At 41.5% G+C, this 27,321-nt stretch overlaps 1 protein-coding gene across 12 annotated transcripts in view; it reads left to right on the top strand.

The window, feature by feature from the left end:
• Positions 1-6,253: 6,253 nt before the first annotated feature.
• The window catches only part of Tarbp1 (tRNA guanosine 2 -O-methyltransferase TARBP1), a 64,804-nt gene continuing 43,736 nt past the window's right edge, over positions 6,254-27,321 (top strand). For 4 of the 12 annotated variants that reach the window (XR_015439426.1, XR_002398266.2, XR_015439427.1 and 1 more), the window contains exons 1-9: positions 6,254-7,153; positions 10,696-10,793; positions 12,151-12,220; positions 14,556-14,704; positions 15,747-15,799; positions 17,928-18,025; positions 20,421-20,556; positions 21,199-21,295; positions 22,970-23,059. Coding sequence is in view for 9 of the 12 variants with exons in the window: in XM_087181902.1 (XP_087038028.1) it covers positions 6,295-7,153; positions 10,696-10,793; positions 12,151-12,220; positions 14,556-14,704; positions 15,747-15,799; positions 17,928-18,025; positions 20,421-20,556; positions 21,199-21,295; positions 22,970-23,059 (1,650 nt within the window). In the remaining 3 variants the exon portion in view is untranslated. Of the gene's footprint in view, positions 7,154-7,201; positions 7,450-10,695; positions 10,794-12,150; positions 12,221-14,555; positions 14,705-15,746; positions 15,800-17,927; positions 18,026-20,420; positions 20,557-21,198; positions 21,296-22,969; positions 23,060-27,321 lie in introns of those variants that run through there. The other 8 variants (XM_004854633.4, XM_021266399.2, XM_004854632.4 and 5 more) reach the window with 3 other exon arrangements.

The raw sequence follows: 27,321 nt of genomic DNA, 5'->3' as shown, positions 1-27,321 counted from the left end.
ATATTTGGATGAAGTGTGGCTCCCAGAGATGGACGATTCCCAGGGATGCTACTCTACTAAGATGAGAATCACTGAGTTACACAACAAAAGCAAAAGTCTTATTTCCTACAAAGGCAGAGTGAATTTCCAGATTCATCAGATGCTAATGGCAGTCCCTGATAAACCTTACCCCCCTTAACCACTGGAGGGTTTATTGACAGAGAAATGGGTGCAGAAAATCAAGTACATTTCTTCCCCTTTTTTAGAGGACCAGCCAGGAAGGGCAAGGCTGAACAGCAGTGAGAGTGAGGTTCAAGCAGAAATGATGGTGGCGACTGGTCAGGATGAGGCTCCTCATTCTACGAAGACAGAGAGCTTCAAAATTAATTGAGCTAATTACACTGTATGATGTACAATGTGGTAGGAATCTTCCGTTGGATAGAAACATGTGGCTGCAGGTACAGGAAACCCAGCAATAGAATCTTGTACAAATAGGGGCTTCTTTTCCTCCCATAACAGTGAGTCCAGGAACAAATATTTGCCAGCATTGGTGGTACAGCTTCAAGGGCCCTCAGTTCTCTCTAGGTTTTTCCCCCTGCTACCTGTACGAAGAGTTTGTCTTCCCAAATCTGTTCTTTCATGATTTCAGAATGATGGTCGCAGGTGCCAAGTGCACCATGTGCTCAACAAGAAGGATGAGAGGGAGGTTGTGGGGCTGTGGAAGGGGTGGTCTCTCACCTTCCCTCAGAAAGCAAATGTTTTCCCAGACATGCCCCTGGCAGATCTGTGCTTCCATGTCGTAGTCCAGGACTGAGATACAGCTGCACCCATTCCCACAATGGGTCATGCAAGCAGGGGACAAGACTGTCCTGTTGACTGCTTATGCCTGAGTCAGTGCTCCAGGTCAATATGTTGCTGTGCTGTGCAAAACCATGGTTTGTCAGTCAGGGAGATGGGAGGATGGTTGCTGCTTTCGTAACTAACGGAGTCTACCACAGATCCCTACTACCCTATAATATTTTTTGATTACTGAGTGGGGATTTAAGTTTTCTCAATGTCACCCTCAAAATAAATCTGTCACTGAAAAGTACAGATTTTTTTTTTTCCCCTGGAGAGTCTCTGAGGCTTTCCAGGGAGACCTCACCAGGCTCACATCTCAGATAGCCTGTCAAATACATGATCACCCTCTTCTTAGACCCCAGAGGTGAACAGCTGAAGCCTCCAGCTAAAGTCTTGTTCTGTCATTGCTCCTTTTCTCTATCTTGTTTTTCATTGTGCAACTGCAAGCATGAATTGGGAGGACGGAAAAGCCCATGACATTGACAACAGCACCATCTTCTGTTCAAAGAAATGCCAGTGTCACATTTGGTCACATAGCAGCCCGGCCCTCTGGAACACAAATGCACGACAGGTGAATGCATCTAAGAATTTTTCCCTGGGCTTTGAGCCCTGTTGCCTTTCTCAGGTCAACATTTTATCCATCACGGTTAAGTCCTGTAGCACTCACAGTGTTACAGTGCTTTTGGCTGCTTCCTCCTTGGAAAGACTGAGTTCACTGCCTGCAGTGTGCCTTGACGTGAATGGACATCCAGTTCATGCAAACACTGTGAAAGGAGAATCCCTTTACCTGCCCACTATCCCTAACTTACACCTCCTCTTCCCATGCACTCTCCATCCTCTCTCCATCACCCTGCTTAAGCAAGAAGTGGTGCCTGTTCCAGGTTGGGAGAGTAAGAAGGGTCAGCATAAAAGTTAGAGGTGCCGCTGAGCAAGCTCAGCTACATGTGTGCCATTTCAGACTAGAAGGGAATCAGCAATGTCCATCCCTAGAGAGTTTATGGAGAGATCTAAAATATATGGTGTAGACAACCAAGCCCCATTTACCTTTATAGTATTGTGGGTCCCAAGCATGATGGTCTTAGCCAGAAGTGGAGGTAGGAGCTCTCACCAGAAAAGGACTCCCCAGAGGCCACTGTTGGACACCTTCAAAGGTGGGGAAGGCACAGCAGAGTTTCTCCAAACTGCACTTATTTAGGCCTGGGTTGTAGCTCAGTGGTAAAGCACTTACCTAGCATTTATGAGGTCCTAGGTTCTATCCCCAGCACTGCAATAACAACAACAACAACAACAACAACAACAACAACAACAACAACAACAGCAGCAGCAGCAAATTCTACCTAATTGTTGCTGGAGAAAACAGATGGTAAGGGCAACTTTAGGTTTAAGGGACATCTGGGCTATAGCAAGGTAGCCATAGTACAGAATGGAGGTGAAACAATGGCTCTTGTCCTGGCATCTGCATTTGATGTCAAAAATAACAGCTACTCACAGTCGCCATTCATTTGCAGATGAAACAGGAAAATTGCAGGGAGTAGGAAAAGCAAACCATTCCAAACCCTCTTTCTATGTCACTTTCTGTGCAAACCTTCAACTCTGAGAGGACAAGCAGGATGCCTGGCTGTTCTCACACTGGGTCCCCTTCATTTATCAAAGTGGTGTATTGTTTTCTACAGAACCAGGCACTGAGGATTTCAGCTCACAAATGCTCATGTTTTATGGGTAAGTATCTGACTGAAAATTCTCCAGCTAACCAACTTAGATACTATCACTATAAAATACTGAATCTTTACTTATCTAGTTGCAAGTACTTATTGAATACTATTATACTGCTGGTTCTATGTTTGGTGTTTAGGATACAAAATCAAAGCACAATCCCAATTCCCATTCATTCTTGAAACAGTGATTCACCGAGTGCCTACTATGTGCTAGACATTGGGGGAACAGAGAGCCTACATATAGCCAACTGGACATAGTGATCTTCCTAAAGCTTAACCACTGACTTCCTATACTGTTTGAATTTCTTCCAAGAGGCCTTGTGGGAGATCCCTGCCTATTCTCCAGGTTTACCCTCCTGACAAAAACTCTACACTTACTGTTAAAGTCCTCAAAAACATGTCATGCTCTCTCACTTTTCTTTGTCTTTTCAAAAGCCCTCCCATTTTGTGGTTTAATTTTAGGAAGATCATCCTGGTAGCAATATGGAGTATGTATTGGAGTGGACTGTAAGTCAGGTGGAGGGTTATTACTGTTAGTAATAAATGATGAAGGCTTAAAACTAACATACTAAGGGAGGACAGAAAATAGGAGCCAGTAAGAGAAGGATTTGGAAAGTTGCATAGATAAATGAGACTAGCAACTGTGCGGAGCAAGGAAGAGGATGGGAAGTCTATTGTCCCAGGTATTTGATTTGGGCAGCTTGGAAATGACACCCCTTCCCTCAAACAAGGAATTCCTGTGGAGAATTAGTGGGGAGTAATGATGATGGCAGAGAGGATGGAGTGAGGACAACTAGTTTAGATTTGTGAAGGTGGAGCTGTCCAGCAGGTAGCTGTGTAGGTGGATTTGAAGCTATCCCTGCAGATGGGTCTCAGGAGACAAACATAGGCTAGGGGTGTAGATATAGACTCTTTTCATTGTTTGCATATCAAAACTAGATCTGGAAATGTAACTCTGGAAACATTAGCATGAACAGATCAGGAGAAAAAGGAGGGTTCTACCACAGGTGGAGATGGAACAGCTGGGGAGGCCAGAGGGGCAAAAGGGTTCAAGGCAAAGGAAATACTCAGCAGAGTCCAGTTAGATAAGGACCACACAGGGCACCTTTAGCAATTAGATGGATGGCTATGGGAATTATGCTCGAAGCAATTGGTAGATGTGGGAATTATGCTCGAAGAGGAGAAAGTACAAACATGGTGTGGGATAAGGAGAGATCTGTGCGCTGGGACCACAAGAGAATCAGGTTGTGAGGGTGGCCTGGACCAGCTCCCAGCAAGCCTTCCATGTCATGTCTGCATGGGGCTCATAGACAACAGGGAACAAATACATAGGCTGATATATTGCTTTTCTTTTTATATAAATCATTTTTAAAAATTCAGGTAAAATTTAAACAGAATGAAATGCATGGATCTTTTTTTTTTTTTTTTTTGGTACCGGGGATAGAACTTGGGTCCTTGCGCTTGCAAGGCAGGCAGTGGAACCACTGAGCTAAATCCCAGCCCCAAAATGCATAAATCTTAAGGGTTCAATTCAAGGAGGTTTTTTTTTTTTGGTACCAGGGATTGAACTCAGGACCTTGCACTTGTGAGGCAGGCGGCAGAACCACTGATCTACATCTCTGGCCCAATTCAAGAAGTTTTGACAAATATGAAACTGTAAGCAATGCCCTGCTCAAGATAAAATATTCTCATGACCCCAGAAGTTTTCCCTCAGCTTGATTCCAGTCAATTTCCACTCCTTATAGCAACTACTATTCATTCTACCCTACATATTGTTTGTCTATTCTCAAATTTCGTGTAAATGGAATCATAAGGATGTAAAATTTGCCTGGCTTCTTTTGTTCAACAGAATGTTTTTGAGACATATCCATGTTGTTGCATGGATTAGCAATTCAGTTTGTTTTACTGTTGATAGTATTATTATATAAGTCACAATTTGTTTATCCTTTCTTTCACCTATGGACATTAAGTTTGTTAGAAGCTTTTGGCTGTAGCGGCTAATGTTGCCAACAACTTTCTTCTGCAGGATTTGCTGGCGTATGTTTTCATTTGTTTCAAGCAAATACTTAGGGGCACACTTTTCTAAATCATTTGGTCGATTTTAACTTGTTAAGAAACAAGTCTACCATTATATGCTGTTATGGCTTGTGCCTAGATGTCCCCCTAAAGCCTCATGCAGTCATAGGTGGGGCTTTTTCAGAGGTGGTTAGATCTAGAGTGCATGACACTGGAATTGATTCATGGTGCAATGCTAGGCTCAAGGGAACTAGGATTAAGTGCGTGAGTGCTGCCCACCCTAAGTAGCCTGAATAAGATATAAAAGATAGAAAGAACTGTGGTCATCCCTTGCTTGTTTTGCTACCTTCTGCTCACTATGAGCCATTTCTCTTCTGCAATACCTGTCTGCCATGCCACCCTGTCTTGGAGCCAGCTGGTTATGGACTGAAACCACTAAAAACTGTGATGTAATTGAACTTTTCCTCTCTTAACAGAAGCTGAATATTTTGTCTCAGCAATGAGAAAAGTAACTAAGACTCATGTCCACAGGTAATGTATGAGAGTGCTAGTTTTTCACATCTTTGATCCTTGTCATTTGGTGTTCTCAGTTTTTCAAAAACTTTAGCCATTCTCAGGAGTTTAAAGTGGTACCATGTTGTGGGTTTAATTTTCATTTCTCTGGTGATTAATGATGTTTAACATCTTTGAAAATGCTTACATTTGTGTATCTTTGTTAAACATCTGCTCAAATTTTTGCCCATTTATGTTTGATATATGTATATGTTGAGAAAAATAATGTTATTGGCATATTATTTGAAGGCAATTGATATTTGCTAATATTCTTAGTGGATTTAAAATAGAACCATTTATGAGGTCTTGTCAATAGAAAAGAGAATGACAAATGGAAAATGTCTTGTATATGTACCATAAGATAACTTTAAAATAACTTTATTTTTACTTTACCCATTATGTTTATTGCATGTCAAGCTCTCTGAAGGTGGGATTGTGTCTCCTCAATTAAAGGACAGATCTTTACTGTGAGAAGGCAAAAAAACCTCACATCACTGATTCAATTAATGCAGGACTGAGCCAGGAACCAATGCAGCAACATGCAGCTCAGGGGACGTTTCTATTTCTATATTTAGTTTTAGATGCTGTCACAATACAAACAATACACGGGGCCTAGTTTTGAGTTTGCACGTGGGGGCAAGCACATGCCTTGTAGGGGCAGTTGGGAGCATGGGCACTGGCCTGTGAGGGGTGGTGTGGGTATTTTGCTTTGGGATGTATCCTAGCACACAAGCACAGCACTGCTCATGCTGGCCTAAATCATCCTGGGGTCTTATTTTTAACGCAGATGTCCAGAATCCACTTCGGATCCAGCCGCGTCAGGGTCTTTGTGGGTGGCACCCAGCATGCATCTTTTGAAAAAAAGCTCTCGGTGACTGTGATGTACAGCTAAACTGCAAGGGTCCAATTTCCACTCACAGACATGCCTGGCCACTTTAGGGCTGCGCAGGCCAGTCTCCAATCAGGAATCGACAGAGTTGCCGAAAACATTGCATTCACTTTTAAGAAGAGCCTTTTTTCTCCTGAACTACACTGATGGCCAGGTAGTTTTAAGCCTTGCTGGTGGAAGGGGCCCAGCGGGAGGCCCCTCCCCGCGCACGCGCCCCGAGTCCACGGGTGCATGCACGCGCACGCCCTCGCGGCTTGGCCGGTGCACGCGCACGCCAGCGCCTTTCTCTGTATCCGGGGTCGGATGGAGTGGGTGCTCGCGGAGGCACTGCTCGCGCAGAGCGGGGACCCCCGGGTCCTTCTCGGGGCTCTGTGCCGAGGGGAGGCATCGGCGGAGCGCGTGGAGACGCTGCGTTTCCTCCTGCAGCGTCTTGAGGACGCGGGCGCGGGGCAGGGCGCGCTCCCGGAGGCGGCGCGCGAGCTGGCCGCGGGTTACTTGGTGCCCCTGCTGCACGGCCGCCCTGGCGGTCACGACCCTGGTCCCCCGCGGTCCCGGCGGCGCGTGCTGCGGGCGGCGGGCGCGGCGCTACGGTCGTGCGCCCGGCTCGCAGGTTCCCCGCCGTTGGCAGCCGCACTGGCAGAGGAGGCGCTGAGGGAGCTGCGAGCTGGGCGCCCACCGGGCGCCGAAGCGGCCCTGGAGATACTGGCGGCTGTCGCGCCCTGCCTGCGGCCCCACGAGGACGGCGCGCTGCTGGAGCGCGTGGCGCAGGCCGCCGTGGCCCTGGCGCTGGACGCCGAAGGGCCGGGTCGCGCTGAGGGCGCGGCGGCGCTGGTGACCGCGCTGGGCAAGGGCGGCGGCGTGGCGCTGACGGCCGTTTGGGGAGCGCTGGCGTCCTCAGGGAACCGCTCTGAGCCAGGCCGTGTCGGGCCCGAGCTGCGGCTGCTCAGCGCGCTGGCTGAGAAACTGCTGCCCGAACCCGGCGCGTGCGACGCGGGCCCCGACGCACGGCGCTGCGGACGCTTCTGGAGGACGGTGCAGGCGGGTCTGGGCTGTGCCGAGGACGCCCTGACGCGCAAGCGCGCGCGCTACCTACTGCAGAGGGCCGTGGAGGTGTCTGCAGAGCGGGGCGTCGGTTGCACCTGCGGCCCCCAGGAAGGAACTGGTACTTGCCTGAGGCCCTGGCTGACCCTACTGGCTTCGGAAAGCTAGCTCCTCCGGAGCTCCCCGACTATCCTTGCAGGATTTGGCCATTCCAGATGGCACCCTTAAAGTCTGACAGCCTTGGGAACCCCTCCTGGAGGGTGTCCTGTGAAGTGACACAAAGTCTCAGCAGCCAGGAACAGTCAGACCCAGAGCTGGATTTTACAGACTCATTCAGTTTCGTAGTTGAGCCTTTGGGAGAGGGGGGGGTTGACGTCCACCAGATGTGAAACAAAAATTATGCACACCTGTATTCGGGTAAATGCATTGAAACAAGTTAGAGTTAACCTCATTCTTTTGAAATTTTTCTTGGTAATTCTCTTTTTTACCCCATGGTAATTCTCATGATCAGGATTTACTAATACTCGCTAAATACGAAGCTAAAAGAAAACGCTTTTGACACTTTCAACTGAATATTTTGGTATTTATGCCAGTGTCTTGAGAGAAGATACTGTAAATCCATTGCCATAGTTAATCTTTTGGCTAAATGTATGTTCAGCTTAACCACAGTGTGACTTTTTAAATGCTATTCACAAGTGATGTGTATAGAAAGTGATAGTCACTGTTTGTTTAAGTTTGTTTGGTTCTGTCCATACTAATCACTAATTCAGTCCTAAATTCTCAACCAGTTGTCTAAATCTTTACAAAGTCAGACCATCAGATGTTTTCTAAGTTTTCCTGAAGAAATCTTTCCTAGAGCCCTTTCATTTACTCCTGATGCCCAGGGATCTCTTGTCACCAGATTCCCTTCTGGAGTCCTGTCCTGGAGCTCTGTTTCCTGTAGTTCAGACTTTTACCCATTTGTATGTGTGTAGTGCATTCTCCCTCCAATAGTTTCTGAGATGAAAACTTTTAAAGGTTACCTGTCTAATAATTCCTTCAAAAGATCCTTTGTGTCTGACAACATGTTTTTATTTCCAGCATTTCCATTGAATTTCTTAAGAAATAATTGACATCTTGTCGTAATCCCCATCCACTCATGGGTTTATGCATGTTGTTTGCCTTTTCCATTAGGTCCTTTAACATGATTGTGTTTATTTACGACACTGATAGGTTTGTCTTTGCTTTCTGTTTTGTCTTTTGTTTGTGGAGTCAGTTTTCTCAGGATAACCTTCAAAACTTGAGTAAATATTTCTGCCTGGAAGGAGGCACTCCTTTTAAGCCCTCAGTCCTCAGTGTTGAGTGGATCTGGCTCCTTGTTGAGCTAGATTTGGAGTTTGCTGTTGCTGTTCCTGCCTTAGTACATGCTGGTTTTCCAGTTCTTCCTGTGGTGGCATGCTTAGGGGGCGGCCTGGAGGATGTAAGGCTTTCCTCAAGTTTGATGCCTGAGCCATGGCTTCTAAGGTCTGACTGCTGATGCTTGGTGGCAGTTTGAGTTAGGGGAAGGGGTTTTCATTTCTTCTACTCCAGTCTCATTTTAGGCCCTGTGTGTTTGATTCTCAAGGTACAGTTTCTTTCTATCCCTGCTCCCTCTCCAGTGGCACATAGCCTCTGTCTCCCACCTGGCAAAGGGCTTGGGGGTAACCCTGCCCTCCTGTGCTAGCTGCTTTCTGGATCGGTTTCAGGGCAGGCAGCCGAACCACTGAGCTAAATCCCCGGCCCTTGGTTTGAGAAGTTTTGAGCACCAGTGTCCTGGCCTTGAAGCCCAGACTGACTTTGTCTGGCTGCAGGATACCAGCAGGAGCAGGTTCCCTTGCCCTCTGGGGCCACAGATGCTTTTTTTTTTGGTACTAGGGATCGATCTCAGGTCCTTATGCTTTCGAGGCAGGCGGCAGAACCACTGAGCTAAATAGCCAGCCCCAGATGCTTTTGATTAATAGTCTCAGTGCAGGGTCAGAGAAGCAGGTTTTCTGTTCCTCCCAAAGACAGCCAGCTTTGGCTGGCATCAGGGCAGGTCAAGGGTGCACGTGTGGGCTTCCTGCCCCTCTTTGGTGACCAGTGCTTTGATCTCTTATCTGTGGTCAAGGAGGGCCAGGCAGGAGGCATTGGTGGTCCTGACTGGCTATGCTTCTGCCCAACAGTGGGTCCTGCTGCCTCTCAAACTGAGGCAGGCCTGCATATCTGTCCCTCCCAGCCTTCTTCCCTGCCCAAGATCCTTCTCCAGAATACCAGGACAGGCGAGATGTGGTCCCTCGCTTTCTCAGGGTTGCCAAGCTGTCAAGCTAGCTTGCCTTTGGCCTTTAAAAACTCATTAAAATGCCATTTTTCTAAAACTGTTTTTGATTGCTCCCTCTTCCTCTGTGTGCAGCCGGAGGTGGAACAGTTTGCAGGCCCTTTCTGTGCTTGGGGACTTTTTGGCCTTTGGAAGGCCATTCAGCCAGGCCTGCTGACAGTTTAGGATTTAGTAGATTATCCAGCCTTCTCTCTTTGAGGCAGTATGGTCTCATATGGTTTTCTCTGTTTGAAGTTGAAGCCATGACTACACATGTCTAAACATCCTCATTTCATATTTGATTGATGGTTTGATCGGGAGCAGATTTCTAGCTTGGAAAATGTTTTCATCAAAAATTTTAAAGGCCTTGGCCTATCAACTTGGATAAGAAAAGTTTCCATTGCTGCTATTAAGAAGTGCCAGTCAATTCTGGATCCTGTTTCTTTATGTACAATGTGTGCCTTCTCCTTGGAGACTCAGATCTGTGGCCCCAGCTTCTGAAATTTCAGATTTTTACTGATTTATTTTCATCCTTGTGCTGGGCACTTATCTCTTGTGCCTATTGAGGCTGAAGATTATGTTCTTTGGTTCTGAGAAATTTTCTTGATGATTTCCTCCTTTCCCTTCCAATTTCTGTTCTCTTTTTTGGATATTAAATCTCCTGGACTTTTCTACATAGTAGCATCTTTTCTCTCCTAAGGATTTGGTCTTTTTTCTGTACTCCCTGGGTGATTTCTTTTATTCCTAGCCCTATGAGTTTCTTATTTTTGTTATCAAATTTTAGTTGTCAGCAAGTGCTGTTTATTCTTAGAATGTCCCCTTTTAAATAGCATCCTGTTCTTAAATAGTCTCTGAGCAAGTCGTCTAGTTTAGCCACCTGTAGAAGCAACTTTTGCTACCAAGTTCCTATGCTTGGGAAATTTTGAAATGCAAACTGAATTATTTCATAGCTTTCCCTATGTTAACTGAGAATTTGTTTTTCTTGAATTACCTTGGTTTTAATTTGATTTTCAAATTCTAAATTTTATTGCTATTACCTCTTCCTGCGTTTTTCTTCTGAGATTTTGCTTTTCAAAAATACTCTACTGTTAGAATCTTATGGAAAGAACAGCTTATATGTGAAATCTGTCATTTTTACCCAAAACTTCACAACAGTAATCTTAATTTAAAAACAAAAACACAACCAAAAAAAATCCTTGTGAGATTTCAATCTAGGCTGTGACACAGGATGTCCTGTATTATTAAGAAATGCAGGTTTTGGTAATAGTGGCATTATTTTACCAACTGCTATTATGAAGAAAATTATGAAATTTGTAAAAAAGAACTAATTTTCTTTTTTTACATCATACTAGGCCCAAGTCTGTTTTGGTGGTCTAAGAAGAAAAAAGACGAGCTTCTAAAATTTTGGGAAAATTATATTTTAATTATGGAAACTCTAGAAGGGAATCAGGTAAGTTTTTTCAAGTTTCAGCAAATCCTGCAATAGATAGAGTTTTTCTCTTTTTCAGACATTCATTAAAAGCAATGCAAAAAGTTCAACTTAGATACAGCATGATAGAACCAAAATATCCTTTGTTTCTGGTACAAATACTATTTAAAATAGAATCTGGGGCCAGAATTTAGCTCAGTGGTGCTGCTGCCTGCCTCGAAAGCGGAAGATCCTGAGTCTGATCCCTGGTACCCCCCCCCCCCCCCACAAAAAAGTAAAATAGAATGTGAATTGTTTCAGGAAATTAATATTTTTAGGCAACTCAAATGATAGTTGAAAAAATTGAGTCTTTTTTGATTTTGCCTTGGCATTCTGAGACTTAATTTTTTTTACAAAGGATATCACTTTTTTTTTAAGCAAAATATTTATTGGTACAATTTAGATATCCATAGTGATAACATTCATCATAGGTAATTTGTACCTGTACATGATATATCTTCTATTTTTCCTATTCCCTTCCCCTCCCTTTGACCCCTGGCATTCTCAGACCTTAGCATTTTTCAGAATCATGCAGTTATAAAGTATAAATTGCTAGGCTTATCCCCATATTTTTTGATTTGGTAGATCTGAGTTAGGGCCTGAGCATTTGAGTTTTGTGCAAAGTGGTGCCTTTGCATTATTCCCCAAGGTAGGTCCCCACCTGTAGATTGTAGGCCACTGAGGGGTCAACCCCCATGTGCAGCAAGCATGGTGGATGGGAGTAGGGAAGTTACTCATGTACCAAATTACACAGCGATGCAGAATGAAGAATAAAAAGCATTTCTAAATTGAAAGAAACTTCTAGAGCTTCTTTGGTGAGTAGATCCATAGACCTTCATTATTTATTTTAGAGACCTAGTGTACATATATTTTGAAGGGTATCCAAATTAAACACAGGCAAGGTGCCCCTGTCCTGGTCTAAGCGTTATGAAGAACGTTGAGCTTTGAATGTTCTCCGCCTGTAAATATGTGATATTGAACAACTTAAGTGACTGGAGAAAATGCTTCTTTATTTTTTCCTTCTTAAATATATCAGTTTTGTCAACCCTGCCTGTCTTCCAGGTCAGTTGAACATTACATAAAATAATGTTGGAATGCATTACCTCACCATGTAAAGGTACCCATTGCCATCATTGTGTTCACAGTCATTATCTTTGCCATACTTGGTTCTACATGCCTGATTCGTGCCATGATTCAAAACCTAAAAGAATCAGCCTCCTTATGCGTATTTTTCACGAGTGTAAAAACAAAAGGGCTGCTATTATATAAATAGATGAACATTCCCTTACATTTTTTAAAGGTGCGTTTTCATTTTATTATTTTTTGCTCTTATTTTTAGATACATGTTATAAAGCCAGTCTTACCAAAGCTAAACAATCTGTTTGAATATGCAGTGTCAGAAGAAAATGGTAATGATTACTTTCTTTTTTGCTTTTTAAAAAATAACATTTGTAGTTTCCCCCTTAGTTTTATAACATGCTTGTTTATTGTAGAGTATTTGGAAACTATTAAAGTACAAGGAAGAAAATATGAATCACCCGGTAATGCTACCACCTATTAATATTCACTGCTAGTTTCTCAGAGATGTCTCTTCTGAGTCACTGTCCCAAGGCAGCAGCGTGCCCATATGATGTCCTTCATCCATATCCTTATGCAGGGTTCAGAGATATAACTTTAAATAACTGCAGAGTTTTCTGTAATTTCCCCGAGAAAATTTAATTGTAATTTAGAGATATGAATAATTAAAAAATGTTTGACTATGAGAAATCTCAAGGATTTATTGGAGGTGAACCTTATGTACGAGTGCAATAAACCCATCACCCACTTAGCAACAGTCCACTGTGGCCAGCCTTGACTCTTCTCATCGTGTGCATCCTTCCCCATTCATCCCCAGCCACCCAACATCATATCATTTCATCTGTAAATACGTCAGTCTAGATCCTTGAAAGATAAGGACCCTTCCATAATACTTTCATAATGGTATTTGCTATAAAAATAGCCTTAGGATATGAATATTTATGCTAACTGCTTTTCATTCTTATTCTCTTTATCATTTTTATGTATAAATACACATGTATCATTTGTTTTTTGGGGGATTCTGATACTGTTATGTATCTTGGACTTCTTAGGAAGAGAAAAGTCCAGGGTATAATTTTAAACATGTTATTGATTGATTGGTTAAACTGAGAATTGAACCCATGGTCTTCACACTGAGCTACATCCCCAGTCCTTTTTTCATTTTTTATTTTGAGACAAGGTCTTGTTAAGTTGCTAAATTGCCCGGGCTGGGCTCGAACTTGCAATCCTCCTGGTCCAGCCTCCAGTGTAAAGATGTTTTTAAAGGTCTTGATCACTACTGTATTTTGAGAGCTTCCCAAGAGAAATGAAATGAAGCTGAAGTTTCCTAAAATTATGTTATGAAATTAAGTTTAGATCAGGGAAACAGTGAAATGCAGGCCAGCCATGTTTTGTACTCATAGGAATGATAAATTACTGTGTTGACACATGAGGATTAACCTAGGTAAATGGGCTTTAATGCCTGCTCTTGATAATTACAACTTTAATAGCTTGACCCTTAGGAATTGAGCTTTATTCAGCTGACTGCTGAAAGCTGTTTTCTGATACACTGGGATTTTTCACAGCCCATAAGCATGTATGGTCCCACCTGGGGCTACCATTTAATTGAATCTGATTGTGACTTCACTTGATGCACTTACTATTAAAATGATGCTTTTATTACCACATTTTGCCCACAGCACTTGGCAAATCAAATAAATAGAGACAGTTTTTGAAAAATCACCATTACCAAAGACTTGAACAGGCATATTGGTGTAAATTACGAATAATAGACCAATTTATTTATAGACTGTCATGAGTTAAAAATGCTGTTCTTTTTTTTTCTAATAGAATTAAAGGATATTCAAGAGCCAGAAAAATTCCTCTAAGGGGTATTCATTCCATAATCTATTTGCTCATTTGATTATATATTAACTTAATAGGTATTTACTTAGAATCCAATATATGCGAAAGACTGGGGATAAAGTGGTAAGACAGTTGCAATACTTTTTACACTTGAATTTTGTCTGTTTTCCATGGAAAACATAGTTTTGTTTATAAGTTGTGTAGTTGTATGAAGGGAATAGGTAAGGGGCTGGAATGGAGTAGACAGTGCGGGGCTAGTGAGGAAGGGCTGTCTTGAGTGACGTCTGGGCTCAGATTAAGGAGGCAGCACAAGCTCTAGATGGGAATACCTTGGCCAGGCAGACAACCCGCGGAGCTGCAGGAAGTGAGTGGAGGAGAAGAGGACAGGGTTGGAGTGGGAGCCAGGGTCAGTCCATATCTCCTTCAGACTTTATTCTGAGAGTGGCAGGAAACCATTTAGGGTGTTAAGACAGAGGGGTGACACTTTCAGATTTCTGTATGCTGAATGGACTGAAGTGGGATGAGAGAAGCATTGATTAAGACCGCCCCAGAGCTAAAGTTCCCATCTATATGCATGAGGTAACATCTAATTTTTATGGACTGCAGCAGCTCTTATATTCTTTTGCAGTTCTTCTCAATTAAACTGTCTGAACACAGAGTACTTAATAGTGAAATTATTTTGGTTATTCAGTGATTAAAAACAAACCATGTTTTGTAATGTTTTAATGCAGTTAATGTGTTGGTACACATATTTGTGACTAATCTACGTCGAGAGACATAAAGTTAAGAATTGGATGTCAGCATCACATCCTTTTTCCGCAGGCTGTTGGCTCTTTCACCCCTCCTGGCATCTGTGTATTTATAAAAGAATGTTTGAAAGTGAAAATAAAATCCTGACCAAAGAAGGCATCATTCATTTTTTGGAGCTGTATGAAACAGTGGCTCTTCCATTCTCACTGGAATTTTCTGAGGTGATGACAGCCCCTTTCTTGCTCCCTTTCCTTGGTCCCTTTGTCAAAAGGAGACATTTGTTGTATCTTATGTGATCTTCAGATAAGCACACTAGAACACTGTTACCTCTCCAAATATATCCCTTTTGGAAAAAGCTGTGTCATTTTCACAAGCTGAATGGTAGCGCTTCTGGCACCCTGGCCGTGGTGGCCATTAGTTCTCTACCGTTTGTTTCCAGACCTCATTGGTCTAGAGCAGTGGTGGTGAACCTATGGCATGCATGCCACAGTGGGCTCTTTGTATCACAGAAACCTTTAAAAGGTTTGCCATCACCGGTGTAGAGTGTGAAAAGTGGCATCAAAGCTTTTGGGTGAAGCTGGCCTGCTGCTCTGAGTTAAAGGATACAGCTAAGCCAGTTCAGCACTGTCATCTCCTATTGTAGGACAGCTTGCTGTCTGAGCTCCATTTGTTAGAATTTGTTCTTCCATTTATCAGAAGCCTCATAGAGACCAGTGACCAGGAGAATTACAGCTTGTGTTACAGTGCTGTTTCCTAAGACTACTTCCTTAGGTTGGGCAATCCTCCTTCCATTTAGAGGTAATCTAAGTCCATTTTCTAATTGAACACATGCTGTTGTATTTGTAACATTTTTCTATATTACCCTCCCCTTTCTGCACTTCATGTAAGCTTGCTTTTTGACCAGTGAATAGTCATATTTTAAAATATAAGTTCCCCCTTTATCTTCTAGGCACAGGGGCTTAAATCTTGAGTATCTTGTTTTTCTTGGTACTACCATTATTTCCCAGAATGTGCTTCTTTGGGTTCCTTCCTTCTTTCTCAACCCACAATGTGAACTCTTATTAGTATGCCTTAGATTTTTAACAGGTGGGAAAATTCTGTACTTATTCTGATGGAGTTAAGGTACACACCGGGCATACTGGGACCCTCGCTGAATTAACCTGCAGCAGAAAGGGTCAGCTTTGTTGCTGCAGCCTTTGGCCTCCCAGTGTAGATGTGCAGTTACAACTTCCTATCAATTATGCGTCTTTTTTTTTTTTTTAGTTTATTATTGGACCATTAATGGATGCACTTTCAGAGAGCTCATTGTATAGCAGGTAAATAGACATTCTGTTGTTTTTTTGTTTTTTAGTTAATTTTATTGGTGAATTTTAGATATACATAATGACCACATTCATCATAGCAGACATTCTGTTGTTTAGCAGTAACACAATACAGTGTATTTGATAAATAAATTTGGTGTTACCAAGCATGATCAGATAGTTCAGCATATTTGGTACATAATCTGTGTTGCCTAACGTACACTTTTTAAATAATTAAAAAAATAATGTAGTGCCTCTATTTGGTATTCTTCTTGTCTATTATTTGTGTTATGTATTCCTCCTCGTTTCTTTTCCTGCCCCAAACCCCTCCATTTTTGGGCTTTGGAAACTATCTTACTCAGCCCACTTTATTCCCATTATGCCTGCTTTTTACTCCTCTGGAAACTAGTGACCATGGCTGACCAATGGTTTGAACCTTTTTCCTTTTTTCTTTTGACTTTAAAAAAACAGAAAAGCCCTAGGAATTCCTATTTATCTTTTATCCATATTCTCCAAATGTTAATGTTTTACTGTGTTTGCCTAATTGTTGCCTCTTTCATTTGTATTTGTGTTTGGCGGGGGGGGGGGGGCCAGGTAATGCATCTCTTTCTTAGCTGTCTGCCAACCAAACTTACCAGTCTGTATCTGCTTCAGTGTCTGGATATTCTGTCTGTCTATCCATCCATCCATCCATCTGCCCACAAATTTATCTATCCATATCTATCCAGCCATGAATTTATACCAGTCTATCCAGTTTCAGTTTAGTAGCGCTGGACCCATTTTGCCTTTTCCATATATGACAGTGGCTGCCAGGATTCTAAGATGTCTCATTTGCTGCTTTTACCTAAAGGTTAGCAATGAGAGGAATTTGTCACTATTGTGACTTAGCCTCATCTTTTTGAGAATTACCTATGTTCTTAAAGTATATTTTAAAATTTCCCCCATTTTTGAAATTATATGATCTCTTTACTACTGTTTTGTTTTGTTTTTTGAGACAGGGTCTCGCTATGTACTTCAGGCCAGCCTTGAATTTACTATGTAGCCCAGTCTGGCCTAAACTCTCGGGGATCCTCCTGCCTCACCCTCCCAAGTGCTGGGTTTACAGGCATGTGTCACTATGCCTGGCCTTTACTACTGATTAACTAACTTTATAACCTTAAATCTTCTCTTTGGAAAGCTTCTAAGGATTCCCCCCCACCCATTACCACCAATTTATTTTAAAATGTTTGATTATCTGTGCCAAGTTGTACAAATGTTAATTCTTAATGTCTACTTAATAAATATCTGAAGAGCACAGAGATACTTGATTTGCCAAGGATTTGTAGTCTTCAAATAAGTCACGGCTGTTGTATAGTGGGAGACAGCTGGAGAACAGTGAGGTCACCGAGTCTTGGTGCTTTCTGAAGAGTTGACACGCATGTTTATTATAGGGTGCTATAGTTTCCCAGCATTCTCATGTGTTCAATTAGCAGATAATGTTCCTGGGAAAAGCACAGAGGAGAAAAACATGACTTTAGTAGATGGTAATAATTAGATGCTATTGCAAAAGTAATTTACTACTAATATATGTTTTTGCAGTGAATATTATTTCTTTTATTGTAGGCCTAAGTTGTAAAGTCATTGAATTATAAGTTGGAAACAATAAAATATAATTCAAGATTACCATGTTATGGAGTTCTTAAAAAATGTACTACAGTGGTACATCGGTTCATGAACTTAATTCTTTTCACGATTCTGATCGCAAACCAAATTGGATGAGAACCAAATCAAATTCAGTGGTTAGGTTCAATGTTGACCTTATGGGCAAATTTGATTCAGTTCTTGTCCCATTTGGTTTGAGACCAGAATCATAGAAAGAATTAAGTTCATGAACTGAGGTACCACTGTATTTAGCAAAATTTATTTGTGACTTAAGAGTGAAGGAAAAGTGTCATAAGGGGAAAGGAGGTTGTGACTCAAGTTCCTTTTTCTAGAAAGTGCTGATGTTTCTGTAACCAGAAAGAGTCTCAGAATTTTACTGGAAAATAAAATGCAGATTTAGAAAGATTGCTGGAAGAGTTTGGGGCAGTAGTCTATTTAGTTTTAGTATTCTCACTTGTAAATAGATCCTAAATATTTGTTTTTCTCTCTTTTTTGTCTATAGGCCCACAGGCCAGCTTGTAGGAAGTGGTTCTCCATTGGGATTAAAATTACAGAAGTTTTTAGTCACTTATGTTTCTCTCCTTCCAGAAGAAATAAAGAGTATGTATCAGTGAGTTTATTTTTAAAGTTTAATACTTTTTTAAAACTTTTATCATATTGGTATAAGCTCTGTTGTGTGATTATAATCAATGTTTCCCAGGACCTGTTCGTGTTTGAATCATGCAAGTGTCCATCATGAGCAGGCTTTGCACTGGCCTGTGCCATTGCCTTGGTGCAGGAGCATCCTGGCATGGTGGTGGAGGATCTGCCACTAGCCACCAGTTCTACTTCTCTGCTCTTCAAGAACTAGGAAACTAGGGCCTAGCCTTTAGCTCAGTGGTACCACCACCTGCCTCAAAAGTGCAAGGTCCTAAGTTCAATCCCCAGTACCAAAAAAAAAAAGAACTAGGAAACTAGATTGAACAAAGGAATAGCCTGGTTTTAGGAAAAACTGGTAAACTGAATGTCCATGTGGCACTTCTTTTACAGATAAATTGCCTTAGATTAGAAAGACAAATACATACATAAACCTCCTAGATGGGTGGTTTGTTATTCTTTCCCATGAGATGAGTTCAGAAGCAGAGCACAGGGACAGTGTGATTTTGTCTGCTGAGCATCAGAGGGACTTCTGCTTCTCTCTCAGACCTTTTTCCACTTCTGCCTTTTTGACTGATAAAGTCACCCTGTGTCTGAACTATTTCTTTCATTTGTATTTAATCTACAAGTAGGGTGGTAATATGTACCTATCTAAAAGTCAAGAAAAAAAATACAATCTGTATATCATGACTTTAAACTTACAGAAAGATGATTTGCTTTGCTTCCTTTTGAAAATTAGTTAATGGAGAAGGTAGTTCAACCGTTAAGAGCTGATATTTAGTTTTAAGTTTCTGGCCTCCAGCAACCTGGGGATAAACTCGGGCCATGAGACAAAGGATCTGTATGCCGAATGGTTGTGGCTCAGGGCCAGGCATAACATACACTTGGTGAGTATGTCAGCTGAGTGTGAGGGAAAGTGTGGCCCTGGGCATCCTTCTCAGGTCCTGAGTGAGGGCTTAGGCGCATGGAGGGATTTATTGAGCTTGATTAGAAGAAAGTGAAGTTAGGGCTACCCACCAGTCTCTAGTGAATGTATATTAAGTGTTTCTGGTTTTTTGTTTGTTTCTTTGGGAGGTACAAAATACAGTACTCTTCTAGGAACTTCTGAGGATTTCTTAAAGTCATTCTACATGAGCTGAGAAAACAGTTATCACTTGCTGCAGGATCCAAGGTCCTTGACAAATCAGAGTTTAGCAGAGGAGACAGAAGGAGGCCTTGTCCTTTTGTATCTGAGAATATAGTGTCATGCCAGCCATGGTAATGAGTCCACGGTAGGCCAGAAATGACCTATGAGAAAGGTTTGCATCAATATTTCCAGTCCCGTTTTTCCTTAGCAGCTCTGAAGTATGGCTTCTAACAGTTACAACTTTCAAAAACTATAGCTGCATGATTATCAGAATCGCCACAATATAGTGGAATAGTTATCTTACTAGATAGGAATGAAATTGAGATAATATTCTTTTTTTTAACAACAGCTGTATTGAGATTTAATTTATATCCTGTGAAAACTACCCTTTTAGGCTGTTTGATTCAGTGTTGTTTAATATATTCACAAAGTTCTACTACCATCACCACTATCTGATTTCAGAATATTTTCATCACCCCCAAAAAGAGCTCCTTGCCCCTGAACAGTCACTCCTTGTTCTTACCTGCCTAGCTCCTAACAGCCCCAATCCACCTTCTGTTTCCATAGATTTATGTATCCAAAACATTTCACATACATATATGGAGTTGAACAATATGTAGCCTTTTAGGGCTAGCTTTTTAGCACAGTATTTTAAGGTTCATCCATATTGTAGCATGTGTTAATATTTCCTTTTTGTGGCTGAATAATATTTTATTGTGTAAATAATCCACATTTTATTCATTCATCAGTTGGCAGACATTTGTATTGTTTCCACTTTTGATTATTATAAATAATGCTATGAGGAGTATTCATTGAAAGGTTTTTATATGAGCATATACAGTTCTCTTGGATACATACTTAGAAGTGAAATTGCTGGGTCATATGGTAATTCTGTTTAATTCTGGTTGAGCTACCGTGCTATTTTCCATAGTGACTGCACCATTGTACACTTCCACCAGCAGTGTGTGATTGTTCCAGTTACTATAAAGCCTCCCCAACCCTTGGCTTGATTATAATCTTTACAGTGGGTGTGATATGGTATCTCTTTGGGGTTTTTTTCCCCAGGTACCAGGGATTGAATACAGGACCTTGCACTTGCGAGGCAGGCGCGGTGCCACTGAGCTAAATCCCATCTTCTCATTGGGGTTTTGATTTGTATTTCCTTAAAACTAACAATGTTGAGTATCTTTGTGCTTATTGACAATGATAATATTTTAAAACTATTTCTTCCAGGTAATTTCCTATTAAAGTTTCTTCAGAAGATGAGGAGTAGACATTGGTGTGCTGTTCCCATTTTGTTCCTGTCTAAGGCATTGGCAAATATCCCAAGATGTAAAGCCCTGGGTCTAGAAGGGCTTCTTGCTCTCAGGTAATATACTCTGTATATAGTCACGTATGGTTATTTGCCATGGTTTTTTTTTATCAATATAGCTTGTTTTTCCTTCTTTCATCACTGGTGCATGGTTTTAGTTAATATAATCTTATGTAAGAAAAAATAAAATAGGACCGGGGATTTAGCTCAGTGGTGCCTTGCCTGCTTTGCAAGCTCAAGGTCCTGAGTTCAATCCCTGGTACCAGGGGAAAAGAAAAAGCTTTTATACAGCAAGAAAAAATAAAATTAAAAACTTTTATTCATCTAATGGAATTTATTGTGTTGAGTTACTAAGTTAAATAAGTACTCTGATAGATGATTTAAGACCACTACATTTTTTTATTATATTGCTAAGTAGAAAACTGAAGGTAAAATATCAAATGATAATAATAGAAAGTATTCAAAAAATGTGAAATTCTTACTCTTAAAAGCATCTTTGTTCATAGTCTTTATTTTTAGAAGAGGTCATTTCATATTAAAATTGAACTCTGTCAGAGGCCGTGATGGAAAATAATGGCTTTGAAACCCAGCTATCAGTAACTTTCTACATTAGAAGCTGCAGATGTTATAAGTCAGTAGTTACAGGTTATCAGAATTTCCCTGGGCCTATGGAAATGTGTTTCTGTGTTGTGATGTCAGGGATGTCATCCAGTGTACTATGATTACACATCACATTCTATTGAGAGGAGCAGCACAGTGCTTCCTGCTTCAAACAGCGATGCATTTGGTGGATGTGGTGAGTTTATTTTTGATATTCCCATTTACAAGGTTGTCTTAGCCAGTAGGTTGCAAAACTGAATAGCTGACTTATGATTCACCATCAGATGGGCCTGCAGGTCAGGTTGGTCCTAGGTCAGCAGCATTGAGGAACTTGGGTTTAAGATTTACAGTGTTCTCAATGATAGGTGTGGCCATTGTGTGCCAGATGTGCAGAAAGGATATGGCTTATGTGGACCACTTGCTTCCTCCTGGAGTCAAAAAGGGCACCATGGATAAGGCAGAAGCTGCAGAACCCTGGGCACTGAGTCTCTATCAGTTTCCCTGGTAGCAGCATTTCACATGCATTGTCATAGCTTGCTGCTAAGTAGCTAGCCTGTTCTGGATGATTCTTATCTGGTCTCCTCCATCATGCCTGGTCTCCACTATGCTTTCTCTTGTCTTCCAAGACACAGAACTCCAACAAATACTCTTGCCTAGAGCAAGGGTCAGCAGACTGTGAAGTGTGGATAATAAATATTGTCTAGGGCAGTGATGGTGAACCTTTTAGAGCTTTCAGTGATACAAATAGCCTGCTATGGCACGCATACCATAGGTTTTTCCACCACTGGTGTAGGCTTTTCAGGTTAAATGGTCTCTGATGCAGCTTCTTAATTCTTCTTTTAGAGGCCAAAGCAACCATAGGCTGTGTGTTAATTAGCTTTCTATTGCAAGGACAAAATACATGACAAACAGTGTAAAGGAGGAAAAACTTATTTTGGCTCATGGCTTTAGAGGCTTCAGTCCATGGTCAGCTAGCTTCATTGCTGTGGACCTGAGGTGAGACAGAACATCGTTATGGTATAGTGGAGCAAAGTTGCATTCCTTAAGAAAAGAAAAGCCAGAGAGAAAGAAACTGAGAGCAGATATAGTCTCCAAGGTCACTCACCCATGACCTCCTCCCTTTAAGTGGGCCTCACTTCTTGTTTCCATCACCTCTCAGTAATGCTATTAAATTATAATATACTTCCTTCAAATTAATGAAGTTAGAGCCCTAATGATTCACTTACCTCTCTAGGTCTCACCTCTGGGTTTTGCTTCATTGGGGATTAAGTCCTCAATACATGAGTCTTTGGGGGTCATTTTGTATTTAAACCATAACAGTTTATGAATAAACAGGCAAAATCATATTCCAGGGGAACTTTTTTACAAGCAGGCTGTTGACCCTGCCCAGAGCATAGACTTAATTCAGGACATGCAGTCTGCAGCCCATGAGACTTTGGTGGTTTTCTTTGGTCAGGAGGTTATTTTTGTCACTTTGAAAAGACTTTTTTTTTTTGGTACTGGGGATTGAACTCGGGTCCTTGTGCTTGCTCGGCAGGTGGTGAAACCACTGAGCTAAATCCCCGGCCCTGGACTCACTTTTTGATTGGCACTAATTTCTTCTCATAGAATATCTTTTTATAAAGATTGTAACTGTCTTTTCTCTAAGATAGTCACCTCATTTTAAAAGAAAATATATTGTGAAATAATATTTCCTTTTATGTAGTGAATGATTACAATCAATGTCTTCATTTTAAAAGTGGATGAATATTTTATTAGATTTAACTACTAATAGTCTACTTTAACTAGTGTACTTGTTTGCTTCCATGGGGTGTTATTTTATTCAGTTGGTAATTTTAAACTGAGTAATGTTTTCAAACTCCCTGCTTAGGAGAAAGTATCACTGTCTGATGTCTCCAGTTTTCTCATCTCTCTGAAACAAGAAGAATCTTTAGGACGAGGAACCACCTTGTGGACAGAGGTGAGGCTGGAAAAGAATTCTTTGAAATCTTATTGTTTTCAGAATTGTGTTCTAATTGAGCTCATTGCTTACTCCTATGTAGAATGTTAACAACTTCTTTGTGACCTCCCGCCAGAGATTTTGAAATACTGTGCATTTGCTTTGAGTGACCTAAACCTCATGCTGCCTGGATTCTGTGGCCGATGGGGAGGAGCCTAGCTGGAGAGGTGGGCCTTCTGAGCGGGACAGTGCTGGGGGAAGATCCCGAGTCTGGCCCACGTGAGCTAGGAATAATGCCACCTTAGTCTCAAAGACAGGAAGTCCGCAAACCTCCTCTTTGTCTTGTTTTCTGTCAGTTAATGGCACTTTCTTCTATCCAGCTGCCGGGCCTGACATCTGACATTACTGTAAATTTTTTTTTTCTTTTTTTGGTGGTACTAAGGTACTAACTCATGGCCTTCACACTGACCTACAACCCTAGCCCTAGCCCTTTTTTATTTTTTACTTTGCTGAATTGACCAGGCTGGGCTTGAACTTGAGATTTTCCTGCCTCAGCCTTCCAGAATGCTGGGATTAGAGGTGTGTGCCACTGCAGTGATTCTTAATTCTTCCTGACTGCACCTGAGTCATCTTGCACCCTATTGTCTATCAACTGTCTTTTCTCTCCTGCATGCGCAGCAGGCTCTGCCCAGCTCCCTTGGTGGGATGCTTCCTTGATGTCTCTGGCCTGCAGGCCTTGTGAATATCTTTATATTAAAGGTATTGGTAAGATGTTATAAATGTTGCAGAATTTTTTTCTTTAAAAAATCTGGCTTTGCTTACCTGAATGGGAAATGATTTGCCATGGTTTAGAGATTGAAACTACTAGTCAGAAGCATCTGATTTCCTTGCCCTGTTCTTCTACCCTGCCGTGCCCCTAAACAAATGATAGCTTTCAATGTAGGCCCTGCTTACCACTTTTCAAATTTGAATTAAAAGTATATCTTAGTGATTTCTTTTTATCAGTAGGCAGAGACTTTTTTTATGGCACTGGGGTTCAAACCCAGGGCCGCTCTATCACTAAGCTGTATCCCTAACCCTCCTCTGTCTCTACCTCTCCCTCTCTCTCTCTCTCTCTCTCTCTCTCTCTCTCTCTCTCTCACACACATCTATCTTTCTTTGTGAGGCAGATCCTCGTTGAGTTCCGGGATGGGCTTGAACTCATGATCCTCCTGTCTCAGCTTCCCTCGGTGCTGGGATAACAGGCATATAGACATATGCCATGACATCGTTTCTTATTCTTTTTTGTATACTGGCATAGCATTCCATTAGTTGTACCATTGTTCATTGAGCTTCCCCTATTGCTGTATTCCTGAGTTGATTCAATCTATGCCTTAACAAAACAATGCCAGGATAAATAATCATTTTATTTATTACTTTTGCAGTTATATCTAGAGAATAGGTTCCAAGATTACTGGTCACAGATTAAGTGCATATGTGCCATTGTGGAGGGTACTGCCAAGTTTCTCTCCATAGGAATTGTTTTAGTTTTCTTATGACAGACTCAGTGGCTTAAAATAACATGGCTTTGTTCTTGTTCACTTCTGGAGGTCAGGAATCTGCAATTGGTTTGTTTCATGGGCTGAAACCAAGATTCTGCAGGGTTTGACCTCTTGGGAGCTTCTAGGGGAGAACTCATTTCTCGCCTTCTCTAGTTTCTGGAGCTGTATGCCTGACATTTCTTCCTTATCCTTCCTCTTCAAAACCAGCTGCCTAGCATCTTCCAGTCTCTGCTTTATCTTCGTATTACCATCTTCTCTTCTGTTTCATAGTCAAACTCTTTTGCTTACTCTGGGCCACTTGAGTTACGTTGGGGCGTTTTTGTCCACCTCATAATCCTTCATGTAGTGATGCACAGAGACCCTTGTGCCACGTCAGGTGACATTCACAGGCTCCAGGGATGAGGACCTGGACATCTTTGAGGTCTATTGTGCAGCCTACTGTAAGGTCACTAAGATGTCACAGTGTGGGTAATGTTTGCTATGAAAGTGGCAGATGAGAAAGGTCTCAGAGTACGTAGGTAGGTAGGGAGAGAGAGAGAGAGATAATACTAAGTTTGGGCATCTTTCATCTAGTTTTCGTTTTTTTTGTTTTTTTATTTTGGTACCAGGGATTGAACTTGGGACCTTGTGCTTGCAAGGCAGGTGGCAGAACCACTGAGCTACATTCCTGGCCCTATCTAGTTTTAGTTTTGACTTTTATAGTTCACTTTTTTTCCTTTAGCTTTTTCTTATGAAAAATTTAAAAATTCTAAAACAGAAGTGTTTTAATACCCTCCTGTGTACCAGTCACCCAGCATCTGCTGTCACTGTTTGTGGCCAGTCTGCCTTGCCCTGAGCCTCCTTGGCTCCTCTTCCTGCCCCAGCTATCTTGAATCTTTTCCCATCAGACGTTATTTCTGCCTGAAATATGGACTGCTAAATGATAAGTACTAAAGAGTAGACCCAAATCACACCTAAATAAACTAACCATAACTTGTTTATTTTAAATATTTAGTGTTTAAATTTGACCAGGTGGCTAGTAAATGTGATTTTAAAAATTGGTTTTCTGCATTTTGTTTGGTCAGATATTCAGTGTTTATTTGTTCAGCTATCTGTATGAGACATAGTTATTGCAGCTGATAGGTGTAGTTTTTAAATTGAGAGTTTTAATCCATCTGGAATTTATCTTGCCATATTGTATAAACTATGAGGCTTAAATGAGGAAATGCATGTAAAAATGCCTCAAACTGTTTCCAACCCATAGTAAGGGTAAACATCCACTCCAGCTATTGTCTTTTTCCTTTGGTTTTCACATTTGCCTGTTTTGTTATTTGTTTTTAGGCATCTAACTTTTGGATTTCTTTACTTGTTCCCCTTAATTTCTTAGTGCTATAATTCGTTCATGTCTACTTCCATCCTTTCTCTTTATTTTACTTCCCTTTAGCTTGTTTCACTTTTTTGTAATCCTATCTAGAATTCATGTATTGAGAAAAGTTTACTGTACACCTTCCACACATCATGCACTGTGCCAAGCATTGGGAGTACAGCGGACAGCAAGAGAAACATGGTGGCTGTCCTCAGGAACCTTCTGGTCTCATGGTTTATAATTGATCCCTAACTTTAATTCTTTCTCTTCATTTAATAATGGCAACACTTGTATTAGTCTGTTTGGTGTTGCTATAACAAAATACCTGAGGCTGAATACTTATTTAGAAAGACGTTTATTTGGTTTATGATTCTCTTGGCTGGAAGGTCTAAACAGCGTGGCAAGAGTGTCCTGGTGGGTGCCCCTGGATATATCACAACATGGTGAAGAAATGAAAAGGGAACTGACCTGTGCAGATAAGCCTAGCTTTGTGGTGGCACGGCTCAGTAGCAGCCTGCTTTCGTGAGAACTAACTCATTCTGTGAGACTAGCTTTAGTCCCTTTCAAGAGTGGAGCACCTTGACCTGTCTACTTTTCACTAGGCCTCAGCTCTTAAAGGTTCCATTACTATAACATCACCAGAAACCTGGTGCTGCATTAGATACCTGTAATTCCAGCACTTCAGGAGGCTGAGGCAGGAGGATTCCAAGTTCGAGGCCAGCCTGGACAAATTGGGAGACCTCATCTCAAAAAATAAAAAGGGCTGGAGGTGTAGCTCAGTAGTAGAGTGCCCCGAGTTTGATCCTCAGTGCCACAAAAAACAAACCACCACCACACTGGGGAACATGCTTCCAGAACATGAACCTTTGCGGTACATGTTTGAACCACATCGAAAGCGTGGCATATATGCTTTTATATCTTAGTGTAGATTTGGCTGTGTCCCATAACTTTTGTTATGTAATGTTATGATGTAAATATCCAGTCTTGGGGCTGGGGATTTAGCTCGGTGGTTCTGCCGCCTGCCTCTCAAGCACAAGGTCCTGAGTTCAATCCCCAGTACCAAAAACAAAACAAAACAAAAAAATCTAGTCTTTATATGGTAATTTCAGATGACCTTAACTAATGTAGAAATTTTTTTTTTTTTTGGGTACCAGGGATCGAACTCGGGTCCTTGCGTTTGTGCAGCAGGCAGCGAAACCACTGAGCTAAATCCCCAGCCCTTAATGTAGAAATTTAAAAAAAATTCTTTTAGAAAGACTCATTTCATAATTACTCATTTAAACTCATATATTGAATTGCACATTATGAGAACCATTGTAAAAAGAATTATGAACATATTAAATCACAATTTAGATTTATATTTAAATTGACAGTTACAGCTGATCAAGTGTTAGTGG

Source organism: Heterocephalus glaber, unplaced genomic scaffold (assembly GCF_053883595.1).
Source record: "Heterocephalus glaber isolate CG9 unplaced genomic scaffold, H.glaber_assembly_v1.0 deba00001472, whole genome shotgun sequence".
NCBI classification, from domain to species: domain Eukaryota; kingdom Metazoa; phylum Chordata; class Mammalia; order Rodentia; family Bathyergidae; genus Heterocephalus; species Heterocephalus glaber.
This window is presented reverse-complemented; position numbering and strand designations above follow the sequence as displayed.